The sequence below is a fragment of the Sturnira hondurensis genome, unplaced genomic scaffold, assembly GCF_014824575.4.
Source record: "Sturnira hondurensis isolate 20B ecotype Veracruz unplaced genomic scaffold, ASM1482457v3 Scaffold0001221, whole genome shotgun sequence".
In the NCBI taxonomy this organism is placed as follows: Eukaryota; Metazoa; Chordata; class Mammalia; order Chiroptera; family Phyllostomidae; genus Sturnira; species Sturnira hondurensis.
Window position 1 is genome coordinate 7,412,839 of NW_028073852.1, and position 24,217 is coordinate 7,437,055.

A 24,217-nucleotide genomic window follows, 5' to 3' on the forward strand; every position below is an offset into this window, starting at 1 on the left:
ACCCACCTCAGGGTCCCTGTGTCCTCTACGTCCAGCAACGGCACTTGGGGTCCTATCCTTTGGGTCCAGTCTCCCCGGCCCCCTTCGCCCAGGCCCGCCTCCTCTTCTTTCACCTCCTGCTCCCCCCTTCTCGGTGCTCCCAGGGAGGACCGAAGCCCGCGGCCGGTGACACTGACCCCCGCCCCCGGGGTAAAGGCTCCGAAGCGACAGCGGGCGCCGAGCTGGTGAACTGTGCGGGGTCGGGGGGCTGCGCAGATTCGGGGTACTTCGGGCCCAGCATTACGTAAGAAATGCGCTGTTAGTACTTCCGGCAGGTGGGGGCGCGAAACAGAGGCTGCATGGGACCCTCTGGCTCCCCGATTCTCCCCGGGGAGGCTAACGCCCCAGCCTTCTCCGGGAGTGGGTCCTGGGGTGCGTCCCCTCTCCCTCCTCCGAGGCCCTGGTGGGTTGGTTCGGGGTCAGGGGCCAGGGTCAGGGTCTGGAGACTCGGGAGGGGATCGGTGTCGGGAACAAGGATCCAGGGTCAGAAAGTTAGGTCAACTAAGGGGGGCAGAGCGAATGCCGGGGCGGGTACAGCCAGTCAGTGACCTCATCCCTCGGTCTCCCGCGGGCGCGCGAGCAGAGTCTCCTTTGATGGCTCGCAACACGCCCCCCTGCCCCCAGGTCCTAGCGCCCAGCGGGTTAGGGCTAGGCTGTTGGGGCCCGGGCGCTCTGAGTGTCGCTGCGCGCAATCCACCCGGCCTCTAGAACCCCATCCCTGGTCTGTCTCCCCCTCCCTGCGACCAGTCGGTTTTCCAAGCGCCTTTGTCAGACCTTTCTCTTCTACATCTCTTTGTATCTGCATTGATGGAGGGGTGGATGGGAGGTGGGAGAAAACCTCTCCTTTTCACCCCTGGTCCCCATCGCCGCAGACCCTGAGTCATGTGGACAACCTGGAGGTAGGGGCGAGAGGGGTCCAAGGCTTTGGAAGCCGGAGTGCGAGTTCCCAGGTGCCTGGGTCCCTGCCCTTGGCCCAGAGCCAGCCTGGCTTGCCTGGCACTGCTGTGCTCTTGTGGGCACAGCCGGACCCCGCCCTCTCAGAGGCTTGGGTGGGGGTGGGGCAGAGCTAGCTAGCTGATGCCGTGGAACCGACTCCTCAGGGAGAAAAACCTAGGCAGTCTGGGCAAGAATTCTGGGGACAGGGTTCCCCTGCCTCTTCCCACCCTCCGTCCTCTAGGGCAGGTGGACATCTGGAGTCCTCTCGGTCAGTACCTCCATTAGGGAGAATGTTGCCAGAGAGGAGGCTCCAGGTTGCAAGCTGTCAGGATCTGGGATGGGGAAGGAAGGGATCCCTCCTTATTGCTTTCTAGAAGTAGGGACAGCAGGGGTTGGCCCTGGGGCCACTGGCTCGCATGTCTCCCAGCCTGGGTGCTAGCCTTGCTGGAGGGGTTCCTCTTTCTGAAAGCTGCTTCCTTGTTCTTTCACACCTTCAGGGGCAGGTCCAGGAGGAAGGGGAGTCATCCTGCCATCTTTGTAATTGCTGTCATCTGAGCTCAGGTGAGCAGCTCAGGCCTCGGAGGGGACTGGGAGTAGAGATGATTTCATTGAAATCAGGTAGTAGTCCTTCTGGGAAGAGTCCCTTTTTGGGGGAGGGAGGTGAAGTTGTGGCTTCCCCACGCCCTGGGCCCAGCATGCATTCTGTCCTAAAGTGGACACTGCCAGCTATTGCCCTGCACTCACTCCCCACCCCTGCTGTGAGCCACCGCCTCTTGTTGTCATGGCAACTGGGAATTAGGGTTTTCTTCTGCAGCATTTGCCCAGGAAGGCAAAGGAAGGATGGGTGGGGGGTTGGCCCCAATCCCTCCCACCCCCTTTTGTGAAGAGTGGGGGAACCAGCACTGGCTTGGGGGTCCTGGGATGGGAACTGGGGCTGTAAACTTCATACAGGGTTCTGCCCAGAGCCCCCTCCTCTGCTCATCCCAGCTCTGGGCTAAGAAGGGGGAAAAAGGGGAAGAGGAACCCGGAGAAGCCTTGGGGAGTTATGACATCATTTCTGTCAGGCAGACTGACAGACCTCGGTGGCGCATCTGCCTGCGCCGTGCTAGGCCTCAGGTCTACTGGCCAATGAAGCAGAGGTGGTTGGTTATTGGCTTCCCTGAGCTTGCAGTCTGGGGACACCCGTCTTTCTTGCTTTTGACTCAAATTTTGTATTTTTATCCAGCCCCTCTAAAAAAGGGGAAAAAAGGACAGATGGCAGGCAGAAACACTTAATTTTTTGTTAAGAGTCATAAAACTGGATTTTCATTGCAGCTCTATTAGCTGTGTGACTTCGGCAAATCAATTACTCTCTCTGATCCTCTGTCTCCTCCTCCTTGAAGAAATGGGCATGAAATATCTGCTCCTTCTGCCCCGCCCCTGGACTGTGGGATCGCCGGTTTCTGGGCAAAGTCTTCTTTCCTGCCTTGCCGGCTGGTCCCAAGGGAGCGGCCCTTCCTAGTTCCGTTCCCATTGCTTTGCCCTTCCACCTTCTCATCCTCCTTTCCTCCTCCTCCTCTAGGAGAGGCATTTCGGAGCCCTCGCCAGCCTCACCATGCCTGTTGCTGCCACCAACTCCGAGACTGGTAAGAAGGGGGAGAGGATGTCCGTTGATATCGGTGGTTCAGAGGGTAACAGGCAGGACGCGGAGCAGCAGTCCGGCACTCCCACACAGCGAAACCCACAGCTACTGCCCCAGCCTCTCAGCCATTCATTCTGGCAGCTTCTATGGCCCTGCCACACCTGCCACAGGGTGGGGCTGGAGACACAGCACAACTCACCTCCGTGCAGGGCAGGGGTACACCTGCTCCAGAGATGATGCACACTCTTAATTGCTGGAGGACTATGGCATGGGGCCTGGCTGGTGAGAAAGCAGCTCCTACGAGCTGGGCTTTAGGGGACCACTAGGGATGGCTAGGGGCAGCAGTAGCCATCCTGGGGATGAAAAATCCGTGATGCAGTGCCCACCAGCCGGGTGCAGTAGACCAGCATATACTAGAGATGAGGGTGTGTGCTGGGGCACAGGAAGCTGTGCGTGGAGAATGGTAGACCAGCCAGGAAGCCTCAACTTGGTTGTGTAGGAGGGTGTAGGGCAGGGGAATGGCCACCCAGACACGACTAGGCAGTCTCAGGAGCAAGCTGCTTGACCTTGCAGAGCCTTGTCTCCCCTTCTGTAAAGTGGCTGATGGGAGACCCATAAGAGTTACCAGTAGGCACAATCACGACTGTTATGCTGTGCTCTGAGTTATTACCTCCTTAACCTGTGACCTTGAAGCCAATCACTTCCCTTTTGGGGCCTAGGTTTCCTCACCTATAATATGAGGTAAGGGGACAAGATTGGTGTCCTGACTTTTGTTGGTTCTTGGGTGCTCCTCATAGACCGGTGCTTCTCTGCACAAAACCTGTATTCTACTCTGGGGTTCACGGACTCTTGAAGTGCGTTTAGGAATCCAGCAGGTGAAGTTCCCTGTGCTAGAGGCTAAAGGCCCTACCAACTGTAAACTGCTCCGATTTTGCTGTGATTTGCCTGCCCTTCCCATGGCCTAGATCCCTAGCAGCCCCTTGCTCAAGGCCGTGCTGCTGCCTCTGCAAGATGTTCCATGCCTCCACATTTGGTTAAAATGACTGTTCCTCCTCTCTGAGAAACTAAGCCAGAAGAGTAAAGGCTGCTGGGAGTGGGCCAGAGCCTAAACGGTGACACCATGGTCCCCCAGGAAAGGCCTCTTCTTCATGCAGGGACTGTACCAATGTCCCCTAGCTTCTGCAGCCTTGGAGGGCTCAGTCCTGTCCAGACTGCTGGGCCCCCCCCCCGGGCCCCCCTGTTGCTGCCTGCCTGAGCCTCACTGTAAGCTGCTTAGGGGTTAATTAAGCCCAACCTCGAGCCTGTGATTAAAGGCCTCTCAATCTGGGACTGCCCAGTAAACCCATTAATAGTGCCTGGCAGGGATATAGAGAGAGGAAAAGGCCCAGCAATTTGGCTTCCTTGCTTCGGGCCACTGAATAGGGGCCTAGGTAGGGCTGAGGTGGGGAACAGGGCAGCGAGTAGAGCCCAGGGGTATGGATATGGGGCCTAATTCCTCATAGGAATTGGGGCTCCTGTTTCTCTGGGCTGCTTCTGTCTTCTCAAAAGTAAAGGAAGAACAGGAGCAAGTGTTTAAATGTAAGCTCTTGGAGCATGGGTTTCCTCTTCGGTACAAAGATGATGTGAGATTGAAAGGCTGTGGAGTCTCAGCCCTTCCTTCAGGCAACCCTCTGTGCTCGCCTGGGGCTGGATTGGCTCCTGGCTTCAGAGATCCCAGGGCAGCTCTGTCCCTTCTCATTTGGTGGCCGTTACACTTCCTACAGGCCTGGGACCTCTTCACCCCTGCCTCTGAGGCCAGAATCACCCTCCCCCTTGCCTCTTCCTCCCCGGGGGATCCCAGCCTTGGGCTGTACATGGTCCTTCCCCCAGCCCCCCTAATGGGTCAACAGGATCATTGTCATTGGGGGTGGGGTGGGGGGTGGTATGGGTGTATTCTTCTTGCAGAAACACCCCAACTCTACTTCTAGTAAGGTGGAGAGGTCCTTTCCCTGAGGGCTGGAGTTGGGCTGAGGGACATGTAGGTGATGGCATGGGCTGAGAGCTGAGAGAACTTGCCCGTGGAGTCTCCAGGTGTGCAGCCTTGCCCTCTGTTGCCAGTACCTGACTCGCTCCTTTCTTTGAATCCAGGGGGAGATGTAGGCTGCTTTCAGGTGGAGCTGTCCCTTTAAATCTCTCTTGCATCCCAGGGTTAATGTCCTGGTGTGTAATTCCTCCTGTTGCCATGGCAACTTGGTGCCACTCCTCAGGGGATTGCTGTTTGGTGGCAGGAGCCGTGTCTGGTGCGGTCTCAAGGGTGCAGGGTTTGAGAGTAATGCGTAACTGCCCTGCCTCTCCTCCCTGCCTACCCTTGTTTGCCCCGGCTGCAGAAACGCTCCCTTACCTGTTCCCTTCCCTAATTCTGAGATGCCTGACTTGCCTACACTGCGGTCACCTCTTACCCAAAGGGAGGAGCTGGGGGAGGGGGAGAAGCTGCAGCTGCGACGCGGGGTCCTGAGGTCTTGCGGTGCCCTTCCCAGCCAATGCTCCAGGTGAAGGACTGAGAGTGGTTCTCGGGGCTTCCTTCGATCCTGAAGGGGTCATTGTAAATGACACTGGGACTGGAGATGGGACGTAGAGTAAAGGTCGGAGGGCACGGGGGTGGCGTGGGCGTGTATTAGAGGACAGACCTTCATAAGAGAGGGCGGGGACAAGGTGAGGTCCAGTCCCCACCCCCTTGGGTTTCCTGCAGCTGGACTGCGAGGGCCTGGTCTCTGAGCATCGCCCCAGATGTGAAGGGGCTGCACGCGTAACCACCCCCGCCTCTCCCTGTGCCTCCTCTTCCCCACTCCCACTGGCTGGTACTAAACCCAGAGGAATGAGGGGTGGATCCGGCCGGCGGTAGGACTCGGACTCTCTCTTTCCCACCACCCCACCTTTGGCCAATCAGGATGGCGGCTAGGGCGGCTCAGCCTTGCTATTGGCTAATCGTGCAGAGGGCGCTGCCCGAGTCCCGCCTCTTCTAGCGCTGCCAGTTTCTGGCTCGGAAGGCGGTCCACAGCCCGAGTGAAGGCTGGTTTCTTACTCCCTGAGCCGCGGGCCGGGCATGGGGGGCAGCCATGGCGGGCAGCCCAGGTAGCGGGGTTTCCCTGGAGGGTATATCCCTGGTCTCCTCTGAGGAAGCGGACCTCCGGAGGAAAGGTAGGGAAAGGCGGGGCGGGAGGCTGAGGGGAAAGCTGGCCCTGCAGGGCTCGGGGGGCATCTGGAGAGTGTGCCCTAGGCACGGGCTTCGGGGAGCCTAGGGGCCTGCAGCACGGCCCATCCAGAGAGCTGTCCCACGCAGAGGGCGCCACCTCCCCTGGCTCTGTCCTTCCCCCTGGTTAGCAGGCTGGGGAGTCAGTATGTGAGGGTGGCTGGGGAAGCTGGACCCTGATACCCTGCAGAGTGGGGAGGGTTCATGCTCTGGCCTCTTTCTGAGCCCACTGAGGGCCTTTTAGGTCTCTAGTGCGAAGCCCAGGCCTGGGCAGGAAGGGTCTGGGGGTCAGGCTAGGATGTTTCTGGAAAAGGTGGGGTGAAGGACTGTGTAGGGGGAGAAAGGGTGGGGTCCAGAGCCCTTGAACCGGATCTGCCAGCTCTAGTTTCAGTGCCCCCTCCTCCCCATCCCCATTCCTTCCTGGGGGGGGGGGCGGTGCTGGCAAGAGCCCTAAGAGGTACCAGCGACTGTATCCACCCCTCCTCCTCCATGGCTTGGGAGCTGTTAAGCAGATGTAGGCGTAGGTGGCAGTGTGGCAGATTAATGATACCCCCTGCCCATCTCTGCCCCCAGCTGGGCACACTCTGCTTCTCCTTTCTTCCCCCAGAACCTGCCACAGCTGGAGCTCACTCCTCTGCTGGTGGGTGATTGTAATACCTGTCTCCGGTCGCAGCAGCCACTGCTAGGGCCCAGCATCAGGTGTTCTCACGTCCCTGCTTATGGCCTGTCCCAGGCTGACTTGGTCTGACTTCTGCCGCTGGGTGCCCACAACCATCCCAGGCTCCAGGCTGGTGCCTGTCTTCCCAGCTCTGCCAAAGTTCTGGGCCTCAGCTTTGGCTTCCTGTGATCTGTATTAGTTTCTCGATGATTATAGATCATTGTCAAAACTGAAGGGCCTGTAGACACCATCTAATCCAACTCACCCATTATACAGGATGGAAAGACTAAGGCCAGTTAGGGACAGTGACTTGAGTTAGTGGCACAGCTTGTAGTGGATGCTGTGTAAGCTCTGGCTTCCTACCTGGCTGTCTGCTTGACTAGGCCTCTCGGGGACTCGCTCCAGCACTGTCTCTCTCATTCCCGAGTGCTTCAGATGCAGGTGGCTGCATCCTGGGGCTTCAGCCCATCCAGAGGTTGCGTGAGGAGCCTGTGGTTCTCTGGTTCGGGGCGGAACGTGGGACCTGATGTCTGCTTCCCTTTCTCATCAGAGTCTGCTTCCTGCTGTCTGGAGCCTCCCCCTGCCCAGGCTGGCACTACCTAGGGCCTGTGAACAGGCCAAGGGAGCCCCCTGCTAGGGCCTCTGCCCCAGGCATTCCCATGCCTGGCGGGAGCTGTCTTCTGTGGGACTCAGGGTAGGGGGGTGGACCTGTTGTGGTGTGTGTTGGTCTCTTGTGCCCAGCTGGCACCTGTGTGTGTCTCACTGTCTGTCCCTTCCCCCCAGCCATGCAGCAAGTCTTGGACAACTTGGGATCCCTCCCCAATGCCACAGGGGCTGCAGAACTGGACCTGATCTTCCTTCGAGGCATTATGGAAAGTCCCATAGTAAGATCCCTGGCCAAGGTATAGTGCTCTCGGGAGGTGGGTACAAGGGCGTCTGGGGAGGCACACTGGGGGGTGGGGCGTTAGCCACACAGGGCCCTGGGAATGGGGCAAGTGGCACAGGAGACCCCTGGAGGGGGGTATGCATGCACATCCATGACCAGATGATAAATCTGAGTGGCTCTAGGTAAGGGGGCTGTCCCAAGCATGGCTGGTGACTGTGGGGACAGGCCTCTGTGGATGCCTTTTGGTGACTGCCAGGGCGGTGAGCATGCCTGTGTACTGGGATCTCCGGAGTTCGTCCTGCCTATCACTCTGTCGTTCGGCATTTTGTGCAGATGTCTTTACAAGTTCAGGGGCCAGGCATCAGGTGGGGAAAAGACTCATTAAAAGAGGGTAGCCCTAGCTGGTGTAGCTCAGTGGATTGAGCATCAGCCTGGGAACCAAAGGGTCGCTGGTTCGATTTCCAGTCAGGGCACATGCCTGGGTTTCGGCCCAGGTCCCCAGTAGGGGGTGCACAAGAGGCAATCACACATTGATGTTTCTCTTCCTCTCTTTCTTCTTCCCTTCCCCCCTCTCTAAAAATAAATAAAATCTTAAAAAAGAGAGAGAGAGAGAAAGTTATAGAACAATTGGTAGGGACAGATGCAGTAGGCACTTGAGAGAGAAGAAGGCCAGGGCAGAGAGAGGGAGGGGGCAAGTGAAAGATTTCCAAGGAGGCCAGTTCTGGAGGGTACCCTGACAGTCTGGGGTGTGGGCAGGAGGTGATGAATGTGAAAGAGGTCCAGGAATGGAAGTCGTGGGTGCAGGGTGGGTGGTCTGCACGGGCAATGGAATCTAGGGTTACTGCAGGCACAGAGGAGAGAGGAGAAGACAGAGCAGTCCCAAGGCCTTCAGTGAATGGTGGTCAGGGTGACCAGGAAGTCGGCAATTATGGCAATGGTGGGGACAGAGACGGTGACATACAGGGGGTGGTGAGAGGGTGGCAGGCCTGCGCATGGGGTGTGAAAGGGGACCAGGCCCCCTGGTCCCTGGGTCACAGCCTAGTGAAATGTTAGAATCTGTGGAATGGCGAAGACTCGGGGAGGGCGTTCACAGGGAAGCTGAAAGGTGGGAGAGGCAGGGTTTGTAGCAGGAGGGCCTGGGGAAGAGCACACTGAGCAGGTTGGATGAGGCTGGAGAAAGGCAGGTTGCTTTTCACTTAGTAGTCAGGGACTGTATTCATGCATTCAAAGTAAAAACGGGGAGTTATACATGTTTCAAACAGAGAATGTGAGCTCCGTGAGGACGGGGATGTCTCTCTGGGTCTCTACTACGCCCCGAGAGCCAAGAACAGTGCCTGGCATGTAGTAGGTGCTCACTGAACCCTTGTCAAGTGACTGAATACAGAAAAGTATGGGAAATAACGTAGCAGATCCCTGAGTGCCCATCTGCCATATCTGCTTTAGCTACCGCTCTTTTTAAGGAATAAAAAGTATAACACAGGTGACGCCTCCCCCCTCTTCCTCCTGCTGCTTTCCCTCCCCACAGGTGACCACCACTGACTTGACGTTGATGATGTTAGTGGATGATGTTAAGCCCCTGAATTGCATGTCTTGCCTATATATGTGTTTAGATGTAAACGGCATGCCCCTGTTATATGTTTTTAAACTTTACATAATAGATGGAGAGTGTAAGCTGCTTGGGTTTTTGAGATTTCTAGTTCACACGAGTAGTGTCGTTGTTGACATCGGTACGGGTGTAGCTCGATGCATTTTAAGCACCGCGTGGCGCTCCACTCTGTGCAGGGGGCCCAGCGTGTCTATCTGTCGGTTCCCACACTGGAGGGCAGGCACATGGTTGCTGCTTTGCCTCTGTTAGGGACAGTGCTGCAGGAGGATGTGAATGTCCTCGTGTCCACCTGCTCCTGCACGTGCGAACGCTTCTCTGGGGCGGACCCTTGGCAATGGAATCGAATATGTGCATTTTGAGCCTCAACATCCACAACCCGCCAAAGCTGATTTCAGAGTTGGATTTATTTGACCACGTCATCTCTGAGTCACTTTAGCTGTTGCTTCGACAGTGAGAGAGCTAATAAAATAAGACGAGTCACTCAGATGACAGAATCTCAGGGTCAAAGGTTCCGTAGCCAACCCTCTCCGAAGCACAGTCCCCTCAGGAGCCTCCGTCTCCAGTGGTTTTGTGGAATCTAGGTGACAGCTCCCCAGGTGTGGGGCCGATGCATGGATTGCCCTGTCATCCACTCGAGCATATTCAGTCGCTCAGTCCTCCCTCTTCTAGTCCACAAACGTCTGCGGTGTGCTCACCGAGCACCAGGCACGGAGCTAGGGCTGCTGCGCTGAACTGCTAGACGGTTCGTTCCCCTCCTGATGGAGCCCAGGTCTGTCCTCTCCTCCCTGAGCCCCACAATGTCCCGGTCCTGGACCCTCGCAGTACAGCCTGATGGAGAGGCCACCATGGCGCCATGTCAGACTGCGAGTAAACGCCCTCCTCCTGTCTGAGCTCAGTCAGGTCCCCGTCCCCGCAGGTGTGACCCTTTGCAACATAACTTTGCCACTTCTTGTACCACAAGGCAATCTCCGCTCTTCAGCCTGGGCTTGGCCGTGCGACTTGCTTTGGATGACGGGACTTGCTTCTTACTCCTTGTCACCAGTTTTAATGATTATGTCTACCGTCCTATGTTTCTCAGCTAAGAGACAAAGTACTTTTATCCATGATTCAGCTGTGAAACGTGGTTCTCCTGGCAAAGTGGCCCAGAAACCCACAGGAGCAGAACCAAGGCAGAGCCGCATATGGTAGCCATTAGCCTTCTCCCCTCACCCTTAGGGAGATGGGCTTGCCTGTCCTCTCCTCTCTGGGGATGTGGCAGACAGCGTAGGAGGTCCCAGGCTGGCTAGACCTGGGGCCAGGGAGGGGCAGGGCCTGAGGGACAAACCCAGAGAGCCAAAGGCTCGGGAAGGAAGTCCAGTCTGCCAGATGATAAATCCAGGGGTTTGGCTGCAGACAGCAGGCGCTGGCGGGTGCTCGGCCTCTGGGAAGGCTGACACGGGTCCAGCAGCAGGTGTTCCAACGACAGGCAAGGCTAAGGTGAGGGATCCAAGGCAGGTGGCCTTGAGAAAATCAGGCAAACTGTTACCAGCAGGGACAGCTGCCAGCTGGGAGGCCTATGAACTGATCCACACGAAGCAATTAAGAAGAAAGAACACCGCGTTGAGAGTCGGGACATTCGCCGGCTGGCTGTGCGACTGTAGTGCGCCTGACAGCAATGGGCTTCGGTTATTTCTGAGACGTGGGGATAATGATGCCAGTCTCTCGGAGTCACGGTGGGGAGAGGTGGGGAGGTCACGGCTGTGGAGGTGCCTTTGAAACCACAAAGAGCCATCATGATGTGGTCGCAGCCATCGGACTGCAGCTCACAGGGAGGACGCTGACCCCGTGGGGAGGCCAGGCTGCGAGAGGTGGCAAAGCACAACAGGACCTTCGGGGAAGGGGAGCCCAGGGTGGGTCACGGAGAGACTCCAACCAGAGGACTGACGAGCAGGGGCTACGGTGGTGGGGACCTTCGGGTGTCAGTCAGCCTTTGCTGTGTGTGTGACAAACCACTCCGGTGCACAGTGGCCTAAAGCAGTCATGATTTATTTCTCACGATTTTGTGGGTTGGTTGGGGGGCGGTTTCGGGTCTGGGCTTGCTGAGTTGGGGCTGGGAGCTCCGGCGCCGCCTCACTCACAGGTCTGCAGTCTGAGCTGGGAGACTGCAGCCTCTCGGATGGCGAGGCCTCTCACCCTTCAGGAGGGCGGCCCTGGTGTCTTTGCATGGCAGGCTCAGCAGCAAAGGAGGACACGCTCCAAACCCCAAGCGCTTTCCAAGCCTCTGCCTGCATCCATTTGGCAATGTCCCACTGGCGAAAGCAAATCATAGGGTCAAGCACAGACTGAAGGGTGAGCGGTGTTCCTTCCTGGCCCGCTGATCTCTGGCACTGCCTTCAGTTTTTAGACAATTTAATCACGAGCCTAGGCTTTAATGAGAACTCCCTGTCTCCTGCCAAGATCAGAGAGGTTGGAGTGGGAGGGCAGAGGGGAAAGCTGTCAAAGAATTGGCAGTGTGGCGTCTCTGCATTTGCAGTTGGCTTATGGTTCTTGATCACTGGCTGGCAGACCTGAGTTCAAGTGCAGGCTCTACCATTAACTAGCTGTGAACCTGGCTGAGCTTCTGGTCTGTAGTGAGCTTGAGCCCCTGCTGTGCTCAAGATGATTTTTCAGAGCAGAATTCAACGAATGGTTACCAAAGAAATTCAAAGCTCCTCTGCTGGTTGTGGACTCTGGTGCCTCTAATACCTCAGTGTGTGCTGTGCCAAGGACGTTGCCTTCTAAAAATAGGTGCCCAGTAGCGACACCACGGCTGTGGGGGAGCTCAGAGACTCAGTGGACTTTGGGGTCCCCAGTGTACAGGCTGAGGTGTATGCAGTTAAGGAATGTATTGTACCTATCCGAGTTCCAGACACTTTATTGGGAAAATGACCTTAAATGTTACTAATCTCATAGGGTTGCTGTGACTTTTCAATGGGGTAATATTTTGCAAATGCGATGCTTCATCATCGGACTTTCGCATGCCCCATGCCCCAGCGGTTCTGTTCCTGGGAGACACTCACGTGCGTACCCGCAGACCCCGCGAGAGTGTTCGTAGCAGCATCGTGCCCAAGGGCAGAGACCTGAGCCGACCCAGAGGCCTCCCCCAGAGTGACATGCTGCATGAAATGTGGTGTGGCCACACAGTGGAGTATAACACGCCAGTGAGGATGAGTGGACTGATGTGACGCGGGAGAAAGGAGTGAATCACAGCAAACTCACGTTACGTGACAACTAACACTAAGTGAAATGCACGGGTGGGCCAGGGCCGGTGTGCGGCGGTTTGTGTGGAGAAAGACGTGCAGGTCATGATTGGGACAGTAGGTTTATGAATGCAGAAGAACGTCACAGTGACACACTGCACTTGGGTACAGTCTCGTAAGTGTTCAGATTGCCGGTCTTTATTTTTTAAGATGTGATTTATTTTTGGAGAGAGAGGAAGGGAGGGAGAAAGAGAGGGAGGTAAACATAGAAGCGGGGTGGGGTGGGGGTGAGGCAGAGAATATTAATTGGTTGCCTCTCACAGGTCCCCAGCTGGGGACCCAGCCCGCTGCCTGAAACCGGGAATGTGCCCTGACAGGGAATTGAACCAGGGACCTTCCAGTTCGCAGGCTGGCGTTCAATCCACTGAGCCACAGCAGCCAGGGACCAGCCTTTCTTATGAACACGTTCTTGTAGTCTACTTGCTAGCACTCAAGCACACTTTCGTGGATTCATATCAGCCTCCTTTCACCAACCCTTTATGTTGTCTCTTTATGTGGAAAAGGAGAGTACATTTTAGCAAAGTAGTAAGGGAAATATTTTAATATTAACTGAAAAATATATGCAGTGAAAAAATTAATATTAAGTGAAATTTTATTAATTTAAATAATGTTAGGTGAAGAAAATCTGATTCCCAGAGATTATATATAGCATAATTCACCCTTTTTAAGGGTAAAAATAACCACAAGCAATAGTCACTTTAGGAATATGTAGAAAACATGTAGATACAGTAAGACCATGGAAGACGGGAAGCCAGAGCACGGGGAACACGGGGACCCAAGGCAGGGGCTTCTGTGGGGGGTTTGGTGAGGGGGCACATGGTTAGATGTAGGAGAGTGTCAAGATCTTCACTTATGGTTTGAGTGGTGAGTTCTTAGCTCCTTGTTACAGTGTTACAAAACTATCTAATTTAACACCAACTCACTAAAAGGAAGTCACATACAAACCAATGATGAGAATGTATCTTGAACCAAGGATATGAAGAATCCAGTTCTGAGTTTCCAAAGTCCCAGAAAAGTATGTCATGAATTGTGGTACAGATTGGATGTTCTCAGCGTGGTCAATCAGCCTTTGCGGTCAGCCTGCTATAGTGTTTCTTTGGTATTCGAATGATTAAATGTTTAGTTTCCTCTGGGCCAGGAAGGTTGAGCTTGGAGAGCTAAGGTTTTGCATCTGTGGGTAAGAGGTCCAGGGGCAGCCTCAGGAGGTGGAGTGGATCAGCCTGGGGGAGGGGCCATTAAATGGAAGACAGGAGGTAAGTGGCTTGGGAGTCGCCCAGGATTCCCGTGTGGCCAGGTGAGGGCTCCTAGGGAAATTTGTCCTCCCCACCAGTGGAGCAGAAGATGCCGAAGCTAAAACAGGTGACCTGTGTGTGTGCTCATGTCCTGTCACCTGGGCCAGTGTTGGCTCCTTTATCCTGAAAGAGCCCAGCCAGGGTCACCGTAGTGACATGGTCGCCTGCCCGAGTGCCTTTACTCACTCTTCAAGCACAGTTCGCCGGGCCCTGGACGCCAGCATTGACCTAGAAGCTCTGTGGGCTGGGCTGGGCTAGATGACTGAGGATCCCATCAGGGCTGGAGGAAGCTTTCGGGGCATGGCCCTGCCCTCTGACTTCTGAGGAGCATCGTGGCACAGCGGCCTCAGGGTGCTGCTCCTTTTCCCTTCGCTGTTTTTCCCGAAGGAGCGCTCTGCACGGCCAGGCTGTGGGGGTCAGTCTGGAGGGCTGCCCACCTGCGGGGAGATGGTTTCGGTGACAGGGGGGCCGACATGCTTCCCCATGTGGGATGCTGGTGCCCTGGCCTCTTTTCGGAAGAGAAGCCAGAGAGGAGGTAGCCTTTATTGAGCACCTGCTGTATACATGACACTGTGTCCGTCTGTCCAAATCCCAAGTATCCTTATGAGTTGTTATTAAAACCTCCCCATCTCTTGGGCTTGAAAATTCTGGAAATTGATTTATTTTAATTTTAAAAAAGATTTTATTTATTTATTTTTAGAGAGAAGGGAAAGGAAGGAGAAAGAGAGGAACAGAAACATCAATGTGTGGTTGTCTTTTGTGCACCCCCTACTGGGGACCTGGCCTGCAACCCTGACAGGTGCCCTGACTGGGAATCGAACTGGCAACCCTTTGGTTCACAGGCTGGCACTCAATGCACTGAGCCACACCAGCCAGGGACTATTATGGAAATTAAAAAAAAGTCCCCTGAACCCCATCATCCATTCTCCCCCTTCAACAGTTAACAACTTATGAACAATCTTGTTTTATCCATATCTCCCCCTACTTCCCTCTGTCCTGAATTATTCTGAGGCAAATCTCAGATATAATTTTGTCTGTATTTCAGTGTATATAGCTAAAACATAAAGATTCCTTTAAAAGTAATCACACTACCATTAGCACACATAGAAAATCAAACAATAATTTTCTTAGGGATTTTTTGTTCATAAGTATTTTTTAAATCTTTACCTGAAGACATGCTTATTGATTTCAGAGTGAGGGGAAGAGAGGGAGAGAGATATTGATGTGAGAGAGAAACACCAATTGGCTGCCTCTCGTACATGCCCCAGCCTGGGACTAAATCCACCACCCAGGTATGTGCCCTGACTGAGAATTGAACTCGTGACCCTTTGGTCTACGGGACAATGCTCCAACCAACTGAGCCACACTGGCCAGGGCTTCATAAGCATTTTTTAAAATTTTTTTTTCAGTTGCAGTGTACATTCAACGTGATTTAGTATTAGTTTCAGGTGTACAGCACGGTGGTTAGACAGTCACATGCCTTACAAAGTGGTCCCCCTGATGTTTCAGGTACCCCACTGGCATCGCACAGTTGTAACCTAGTACTGACTGTCTTCCCTAGGCTGTGCCTTACATCCCCACGACTATTTTGTAACAGCCAATTTGTACTTCTTAGTCCCTTTACCTTTGTCACACAGCCCTGCAACGCCCCCTTATGGATTTTTAACAAACGGGGCGGGACGCCTGAAGAGTCGTTCGGAAAGACGGAAAGACGTTGCAGGAGATCCACAGCTCGCACCATGTATCATAATTAACTCCAAGCAGATCGGAGACCTAGATGTGAAACAATAAACCCTAGTGTCCTAGAAGAAAACATAGATCTGTGATGGGGGAAGCCTTTTAAAAAAACTGTGCCCCAAAATTCAGATGCATAAAACATTAATAAACATAACTGTATTAAATATGTGTATTTTTTGCATTGACCAAAAGCCATAACCAGAGTCAACAGACAAATGACCACTGGGGGGCAGTATCTGCAAGCGGTATCACAGAGAAAGGGGCACATCTTCCTGACCTAGAGCACGTTTAAAAAATGGGAAAAGAGAACAAATCAAGACCCGATAGAAAAACTGGCAGAAGACACAAAGACAATTCACAGAAAACGACACACAGTTGGCCCTTAAACATATGAAGAGATGCTCAGCTTCTCTCAGTAAGCAAAATGCAGAGTAAGCCCCACTGGGAGATCACTGCTCCTCCACGGGATTAGCAGACATTTCAAGGTTTGGTCACAACTCTGATGGCAAGGCTTCCAGAAGGTCTCTCACCCAGTGGTCGTAGGACGGCAAAGCAGCCCCAGCGTCACAGAGGGGAGCCAGTGAATCCTTACTGCTGGGCCCAGCAGGGACCCTGGGTATTCATCTGAAAGGCCTGTCTTCTCCGCAGGTTCGGAACAGCTGTGCCCACAGCGTTCACTGCAGCTGTATGCACAACAGTGAAACATTATTAGGACGTTAGAACAGGCTATCTCCCCGTGGAGACTGATTGACTGAACGATGGCACTCCAAACATACAAGAAGTCAAATGCAGTATTTAAAATAAAAAATAACAGTAATAATAAAGGAAAACCTCCACGTGGTAGCACAGAGTGATTTCCAGGGCGTGATGAGGTAAAAACTCAATCATGAATTAAACCAATTAAACAAGCAAAATCCCCAAGGTATCAAAGAGTGTATGTAGTATTCTACCACTTATGTAAGGGTCTAAAATTAGGATTTGGGGGTGGCGAGAGGCCTGGGGGGTGGGGGGCCTCTGTGGCGCCCCAGCCCTGGGGAAGCATCAGCGCTTTCCTCTTCCCCCACCCCACCCCCAGGCCCACGAGAGGTTGGAGGAGACGAAGCTGGAGGCCGTCCGGGACAACAACTTGGAGCTGGTGCAGGAGATCCTGCGGGACCTGGCGCAGCTGGCGGAGCAGAGCAGCACGGCCGCCGAGCTGGCCCGCATCCTCCAGGAGCCCCACTTCCAGGTTTCTTCCCGGCTGGGGTGGCACCTGGGGCAGGACCCTGGGCGAGGGGCAGGCAGGAAGTTGGAGGTAGGATGGGAAGGCCCCCCGCAGGGCACTGCTCCACGGCCCCTCCCCTTCCCACTGCCTCCCCAGTCTCTCCTGGAGACGCACGACTCTGTGGCCTCCAAGACCTACGAGACACCACCACCCAGCCCTGGCCTGGACCCCACGTTCAGCAACCAGCCAGTGCCTCCCGACGCCGTGCGCATGGTGGGCATCCGCAAGACCGCTGGAGAACATCTGGTGAGGGTGCCGGGCAGGGCCAGAGGTAGGGTATGTGAGGGGCGGGGAGGGAGAGTAGCCAGCCGGGGTCAAATGCGGTCTGGAGAGGGCTGAAGACGGAGGTGGGTTCAGCTTCGCCCCGGGACTGGCTGGGGCAGACCCAGGAGTCTGCAGGCGCCCTGCAAATGAGCTGCGTACGCACATGTACCAGAACACTCTTCATTCTACCCACTGTCGCTCCTTTAGCGCTCCAGTAAGTGAAGAATCCGGCAGAGATGGAGGAGGAGGAGTCTGTGAGGGCGGGGTGGGGGCGTGGCATGGAAAGGGGGGTGATCCTGTTCCAAGATTCTGGTCGAGTGGTTGGGGCCTTCTCTCACACACCCTCCACCCCCCAGGGAGTGACGTTCCGAGTGGAGGGCGGCGAACTAGTGATCGCGCGCATTCTGCACGGGGGCATGGTGGCTCAGCAAGGCCTGTTGCATGTGGGCGACATCATCAAAGAGGTGAATGGGCAGCCAGTGGGCAGCGACCCCCGCGCGCTGCAGGAGCTCCTGCGCAGTGCCAGCGGCAGCGTCATCCTCAAGATCCTGCCCAGCTACCAGGAGCCCCATCTGCCCCGCCAGGTGAGTCCCTCCTGCAAGGTCCCCCTCCAGCACAAGGCCCAAGGGGTAGCTGAACCTCCTGGCTGTCAGGGTCACTGGCTTTGGGGTGGGAGAGATTCTTCTACCAGCACTGAAAAGCAAGATGGGGGTGGGGCCTGCAGCTGGGGGTGGCAGGTGACCCAGCCCACCTACCTACGGCTTGTATGCATTTGCCCTGGGCTAGGGCGCTCCTGCGCATGTGCAAGGAATGTGTGTGCATTCAAGGCTTGTGGTACCTGAGTGCATTATGTGTAGCTGTCTGCGTACCTTCGTGTCTGTGGGTGTACAGGGTCAGATTGCTGGGTGTACTGTGCAGCTGCCTCCTGGTTGTTGAATTGTGGTGGTCTGGCTGCTTTGCCCACTTCTCTTGGCTCGCCAGGGCCCCTTCCTTGGAGGGATGAGGGTGCGTGGATGGAGGGATTCTGCATCAGGTGTCAGGGTTTCCTAATTTACCCAGTGATCCCGCCTCCTCGGTGGGTGGGGCCAGGGCTAGGCCTGAGCAGATTCTCCTTCCTCGGGTTGAGTCCTTTCCTTCTAGATTGAAGAGAGGCTGGTCTGGGGAGGCGGGGCCAGGCAGGTCTGAGGGCACCACGCCTTTAAAAGGGGCAGTGCCTGGGCCTCTCTCACCTTAGTGAGGGAAGGGGCAGTGCCTAGGACCCTCCCTCCACGGTGCCTGGGGGCTGCAGGGTGGGGTATGGGAGAGGGCACACCCACTCTAGCCTTACCCTACTCCTTCCCTTGACCCTTTCCTGACGTTGGGTCCAGGTATTTGTGAAATGCCACTTCGACTATGACCCAGCCCGAGACAGCCTCATCCCCTGCAAGGAGGCGGGTCTGCGCTTCAACGCTGGGGACTTGCTCCAGATTGTAAACCAGGATGATGCCAACTGGTGGCAGGTGAGCCCTCGGTGCCCACGCAGCCTCTCCAGGTATGGTGGGTTGGGGAGGGGCCCTCGCTGAGACAGAGCTCTGCGCGTGTCCATCCCAGGCCTGCCATGTGGGAGGAGGCAGTGCCGGGCTCATCCCGAGTCAGCTGCTGGAGGAGAAGCGGAAAGCCTTTGTCAAGCGGGACCTGGAGCTGACACCCACCTCAGGTATAAGCCCCCCCACCCCGGCCAATCTGGGATCTGACTGCGTCCCAGCCTGGCCTTACTCACCCATCTCTCTGTGGCCAGGGACCCTCTGCGGCAGCCTTTCAGGAAAGAAAAAGAAGCGGATGATGTATTTGACCACCAAGAATGCAGGTGGGTGTTGGAAGCCTCCTCCCCCTCCCCCTAACATGACCCGTCCCCTCTCTGCCCTCACCTGTACCTAAGCTCTCCTTGTTCTGATGCTGCCAGTCTTGTCCCTAGGCCCTGCCCAGTTCCTTCCTGCTGCCCCTGGCCCGTGAGAACCCAGCCCCATCCCTTTCACCTGATGAGCGGCCCGATGAGCAGTGCCGTCTCCCCGTGTCCAGAGTTTGACCGCCACGAGCTGCTCATTTATGAGGAGGTGGCCCGCATGCCCCCTTTCCGCCGGAAAACCCTGGTGCTGATCGGCGCTCAGGGTGTGGGTCGGCGCAGCCTGAAGAACAAGCTCATCATGTGGGATCCAGACCGCTATGGCACCACGGTGCCCTGTGAGTGGGCGCTGGGCTTTGCTGGGTGGGGGGCAGAAATCTGGGATGCCCTGAGGGTCAGCGCTGGTCCACTGAACCGCCAGATGCTTGGGCACCACCTCAAGTAGCACTTTTGGGTGAGAGGTGTGGGACAAGCGCCCTCTGAGGGCTGGTGGGGGAATTGCAGGCTGGGGGAGCTGTCCCTGAAACCTGTGGCCAGGCAGGCCGACGAGCTAGCTCTGCCTTTCCTTCTCACATGATTTACTTGCTACATGCCCAGCTGGGCATCCTTCTGAAACAGGGCTATGAGCTGTGTGTGTCCTGTGAAAGACAGGGCTTCTTGGGGACAGAACCCATTTTGGGGGGTGGAGGGGGTGGAAGCTCCTGCTTCCTGAAGGCAGGAGGCTGAATGCTGACCCCAGGTCAGCTGGGCCTTGCTGTGTGGCCACCCCATCTGTGAGCCCTGGGTTGGAGCAGTGACCTCCGCAGTGTCTCCCGATATCGATGTCTGAAGTCTTGTGTGTGTGCCAGTGGTGAGGGCGAGGGCATGGTGTGGGGGGGAGGGGAAGGGCAGGCCACACCCCCAGGCCTGTGCGACACGTAGAACATGCGCATGCGTGCCTGAGGTACAGTGGCTTGCCCATGCTCATTCGGCCCCTCCATCCCTGTAGACACATCCCGGCGGCCCAAGGACTCAGAGCGGGAAGGCCAGGGTTACAGCTTTGTGTCCCGAGCAGAGATGGAGGCCGACATCCGTGCTGGGCGCTACCTGGAACATGGTGAATACGAGGGCAACCTCTATGGCACACGTATCGATTCCATCCGGGGTGTGGTGGCTGCCGGCAAGGTGTGCGTGCTGGATGTCAACCCCCAGGTACCGTCCAGCCCGCTCTTCCCCAGCCTGCCCAGTGTCCCCTCTGGGTGCTCTGACTCCCTCAGTACTCCTCCCTGTATTTCCAGCCACGTGGCTCCCAAGCACCCCCATGTAGCCCCTCAACTACTGCTAGGGCCCAAGCTCCCCTGGACCCTCTTTTCAGCCTCCCAGACCCCCTACGTCTCTAGTCCCCCCAGTTACCTCATCCCCAGGCACTCGACAGCTGCTCCGCTAGTATTTGTCTCCAGGACTGAAGTCCCAGAACTCCGGGTACCTGTCCCCATCCCCATCACCCCAGATGTAAGTGGGGGCGTACTCCTTGACCCTTCTCTCCGTCTGCAGGCGGTGAAGGTGCTGAGGACGGCTGAGTTTGTCCCTTACGTGGTGTTCATTGAGGCCCCCGACTTTGAGACCCTTCGGGCCATGAACCGGGCTGCGCTGGAGAGTGGAGTGTCCACCAAGCAGCTCACGGTGAGGGGCTCTGAGGAGCAGTGGGTGGGGTCTGGTGGCTGCCTGGGGTGGGAGGGGCCAGACCGGAGCTGATGAAGAGAAGGGAGTGTCGGGGAAGGGGAGAGGCACCCACCCAAGGTACTAGGAGGGAGGACTTGCAGTTCCCACCGTAGAGCTGTGGATCTGAGCAAGGACGTGAAGGGCTCAGATTCTCGAAGAGTCAGGGACACAGCAAGCCAGAGGTGCAGGAGCTTCTGTCAGGCCCACTGCCCCGTCCACTCTGTGGGGACAGACTGCTGACCGAAGGAAGCCCAAGGGCCAGTGGGAGACCTGTGGGGAGAGGCAGGATGGGTGGGGTCAGGGCTGTTTACAGCTGGGGGAAAGGCTGAAGGGAGAGAGGGAGACAGGGCTGGTGGGCTGCTAGAGGGATGGGTTAGCTTTGGGGATGTGGCAGCGCTGGGAGGAGAGGCTTCAAGTCAGGGGTTGCAAGACTCCAAGGTACCCCTCCTCCTCCTAGGAACCCCTTGGAGCAGCCTTCCCCACCAGGTGCAGGGTTTGCAGAACTCTGAACTCAGGTGTCCCTCTGCTGGCCATACCTGGTACTGCAGCTCTCAGGGCCCAGATGGCAGCATTGCTCAGGCCTTGCAGGGGCTGTTTGCACTGGGCCCCTCTGCGGCATGCCCCCTCAGCCTGGTGCTGGGGTGACACAGCTTGGCCAGCCCGAGCTCCTGCCTGGGCTTATTCAAGTCAGCGTTCAAGTCCCCTTCCCACCCCTGCCTGACCAGCTTGGACTGGGTCTGGGGTGGGAGTTGCCCAACAGTGGCACATGCCTCTCAGGCTGCCTAGGATCGGGTGCCTAGTCAGACTGGAGGGAGCACTGGCTTTGGAGTCAGGCAGACTCTGTGTAGATGCTGGCCAGTGTGTGGACTCGTCGCACCTCAGTTAAATGGGGATAGTTAGTCCTGCCTTGCAGAGCTGCAGTGGAGCTTACGTGGGTTGTAAGGAGGTTAGTGCCATGTTTGGTGCTTGCTGCAGGCTATTTCCTTCCTTCCTTTTACCTGCCTGCCTGTCCGTGGCTGTGGAAGAGCCATCTTGGGACATGTGGCCAGGGAGCCTGCACCCACCATGGCTGGGTTTGGGGGAGGGGAGCAGTGGGGCAGGCTGCAGACCCCCCTGATGATAGGGGCCAGTGGGGGACACTGACCGGCGGGAGGTCCCCTTGCGTCGGCAGGAGGCGGACCTGAGGCGGACGGTGGAGGAGAGCAGCCGCATCCAGAGAGGCTACGGGCACTACTTCGACCTCAGCCTGGTCAACAGCAACCTGGAGAGGACCTTCCGTGAGCTCCAGGCTGCCATGGAGAAGCTGCGAACGGAGCCCCAGTGGGTGCCTGTCAGCTGGGTGTACTGAACCTGCTCGGCTGGACCTTGTCCCCTCCAGGCTGTGACCCAGGAAACCGAATCCATCCCTTCCCCAACCATGACCCTCAGCCGTGATCCTTAGCTCCAGCTCCTGGCACTCTGGCTCCCTGGGTAGCAGCTTCCAGCAGGCCCTACGTCTGGCTTCCGTGCAGAGGCGAGCACTGCCAGGGAGGTGGGTGTTCATGGGGTACCTCTGTGCCCAGGTGCTGCCCCCTCCTGATGCCCACTGGCCACCAGATATTCCTCTCTGAGGGCCACGCTGTGCCCACCAGTGTGTCAGAGTCACCTCCACAAGGCTCTGTCCAGAGAAGAGCTGGTTTGGGATGATGTGATCAGTAGGTAGACTGCCCCTGCCACCTCTCCCCAGTCACCTCTTCTCCTCTGGCCACACCCACCCCACTCCTGAGCCCCTCCCCACTCTCACCTCTGTGTCCTGGGAGCAGGACTTGGGCTTTTCCTGTGTGGCCAGGGGAGCACAAGGCCTGGGCGGTGGGGCCAGCCCGGTGCCACCCCTGCTCTGGCTGCAGGGGCCAGAGCGCGAGCTAGTTGTCCCCACCTGGAAAGAGCGTGGCTCTCTGCCCCCGAGGAATGAGGTGGAGTCCCACGTGTGGACACTGCCCCGTTTCCCTCATCCACAGCTTCTCACTGCCGAAGTCTCTCCGCAGACTTCTCAGACGCACCCCTGACAGGGCAGCTCTGCTCTCTGCAGGGCAAGGCCGACCGGCGAGTGGGCCAGCCCGGTCAGGGTGGGTGGTGGCTGAGCCCTGCAAGCAGGGGCCTGCCACTGCTGACCGAAGCACCCCAAGCTCTCCGTGGCCCAGAGTGAGGACATGGCTGGGCTCCCTGTCCATGACCATTGTCCATTTTGATCTTTCCTCTGGCCAGGTCTGCGTGGTTCACTAGCTGGGGGGCTGAGGAAGGCCAAGGAGGGGAGCTCGTGAGCATGGGGCATGGAGTATGGTGCGCTGGCAGGCCCCTTGTTGCCCAATTCTGGGGAATGCCATCTGTAGTGTTTCCGTGCAGTTTATGGCCCACACTCGACACGCCTTGCCTGGGATTGGGCCACTGGTACATGTGTGTGCAGCCTTGGCTTATGGAGAGAAGCTTTGGAGGTCACTCTTTGGGGCCCCCTTTTCAGGGTTCCCCATCAGTCCCCATGTCTTATGAGACCCTCTTTGCAGATTCTAGCGCCCTGGCCCTCCCACGTGTCTTCCTCCAGGTCTTCTGTTGTCTCCCGACCCTAAGGGCACTCCCTGGTCCTTGGGGAGGGCAATTGTGTACAATAGGGGAATCCCTTTTAAGAAAAGAACGCTGTCCTCAGTTTCCCTGGGCATCTCATCTCTTGTCCTTCTTGTGGTCCTTCCTGGGATGAGTCTTTCCTTGCAGGGGTCGCCCCTGCCCCTGTGCTTCCCCCTCCTCCCGAATGTCTGATCACTGTTCGCTGCAGTCAGCCCACGCTGGCCCCCGAACCACTGTGTGCCCATTTCCTAGGGAAAGGGAGGGAGAAAAGACAGAATATTTATTACAAATTAGAAATATATTTATTATATTAGGGATCTCATTGCATTTGCATGGGGCATGCAAATGAGACGTGAAAGTCAAGACTGCTCCCGTCTCATTTGCATAGCTCTGCATCCACTTTATATTCCTCTTTCCCCTTTAGTCAGCCTTCTTTTATCTTTAGTTCAGCTCTTACATCACCCTCACCCTCACCCGAGGGCACTGGGATCAGGAGGAAAATGGCGTGTTCTGTGGGCCTGCGGCCATGATGCCTTTGCCAGTTCCCACCCCATTTGGGGGACTCTGGAGGGGAGGTAGCAAAGGGGATGGTATTGCAGCCTTCAGCTCCCCCTCAGTTAACCTCCAAAGCCCTCTGACCCCCAGACGGGGGTCAGGGGGCCTGGGTACCCTGCAGGGGATTTGGCACGTGACCCTTTAGAGTAAATCTCCACTGTCGACGCTGTTCTGTCATAATCACCTCTAGTGATGCCCGGGGACAGGCCTGCACCCCTCTCCTGTGTCCATCCCTCTCTGAGCGGTGGGCCGCCACCCCTGGATAAGCCCTGCTCCAAGGAACAGACACGTGTGCCCACCAAGTGAGCTCTGACTCCATCCTTCCTCCTCCCTCCGTGGACACTTATATTTGAGTGTGTCCCCCACTGTCCACACTCAGTCTGAGCCCAGTTGCCCTTCCCTTCTCCCCTCCCTCAGCCATCCAGCTTCTGAGCTTTCTCTCTGACTGGTTTTCTTTCTTTTTCCTTTGATTAAATGTGAAAGCAAAGGCTTCCGGCTGTCTGTCTTTGGTTGGGGTTGAGTAGACGACGCTGCGGAGGGTGAAAGCAGGGGGCACAGCCCAGCTGATTCCCGAACAGGTTCTGAGTGACGCGTCTTGTGTTCCGTGGTGTCTTCTTCAAGTTCCATCCCCAGAAGATGCTTTTCCTCAATGACTGTATCCAGTAGTTGGG

General features: G+C 56.4%; 1 protein-coding gene across 5 annotated transcripts; it reads left to right on the forward strand.

Moving 5' to 3' along the window:
• Position 1: 1 nt before the first annotated feature.
• MPP2 (MAGUK p55 scaffold protein 2) lies at positions 2-24,036 on the forward strand. Of its 5 annotated transcripts, XM_037068044.1 has the most exons (14): positions 2-224; positions 1,473-1,536; positions 2,537-2,600; positions 7,267-7,385; positions 16,358-16,510; positions 16,643-16,792; positions 17,167-17,394; positions 18,178-18,309; positions 18,401-18,506; positions 18,588-18,656; positions 18,869-19,030; positions 19,681-19,883; positions 20,226-20,354; positions 21,565-24,036. In XM_037068044.1, the coding sequence occupies exons 3-14, from the start codon at positions 2,570-2,572 to the stop codon at positions 21,739-21,741; spliced, it is 1,659 nt and encodes a 552-aa protein (XP_036923939.1). In that variant the 5' UTR covers positions 2-224; positions 1,473-1,536; positions 2,537-2,569; the 3' UTR covers positions 21,742-24,036. The 5 variants fall into 5 exon arrangements, with proteins under 5 accessions (XP_036923939.1, XP_036923957.1, XP_036923949.1 ...); XM_037068054.1 differs by lacking the exons at positions 2-224; positions 1,473-1,536; positions 2,537-2,600 and adding an exon at positions 4,154-4,174; XM_037068035.1 differs by lacking the exons at positions 2-224; positions 1,473-1,536; positions 2,537-2,600 and adding an exon at positions 5,655-5,773 and having other exon boundaries at positions 19,681-19,856.
• The last annotated feature ends 181 nt before the right edge of the window (positions 24,037-24,217 follow it).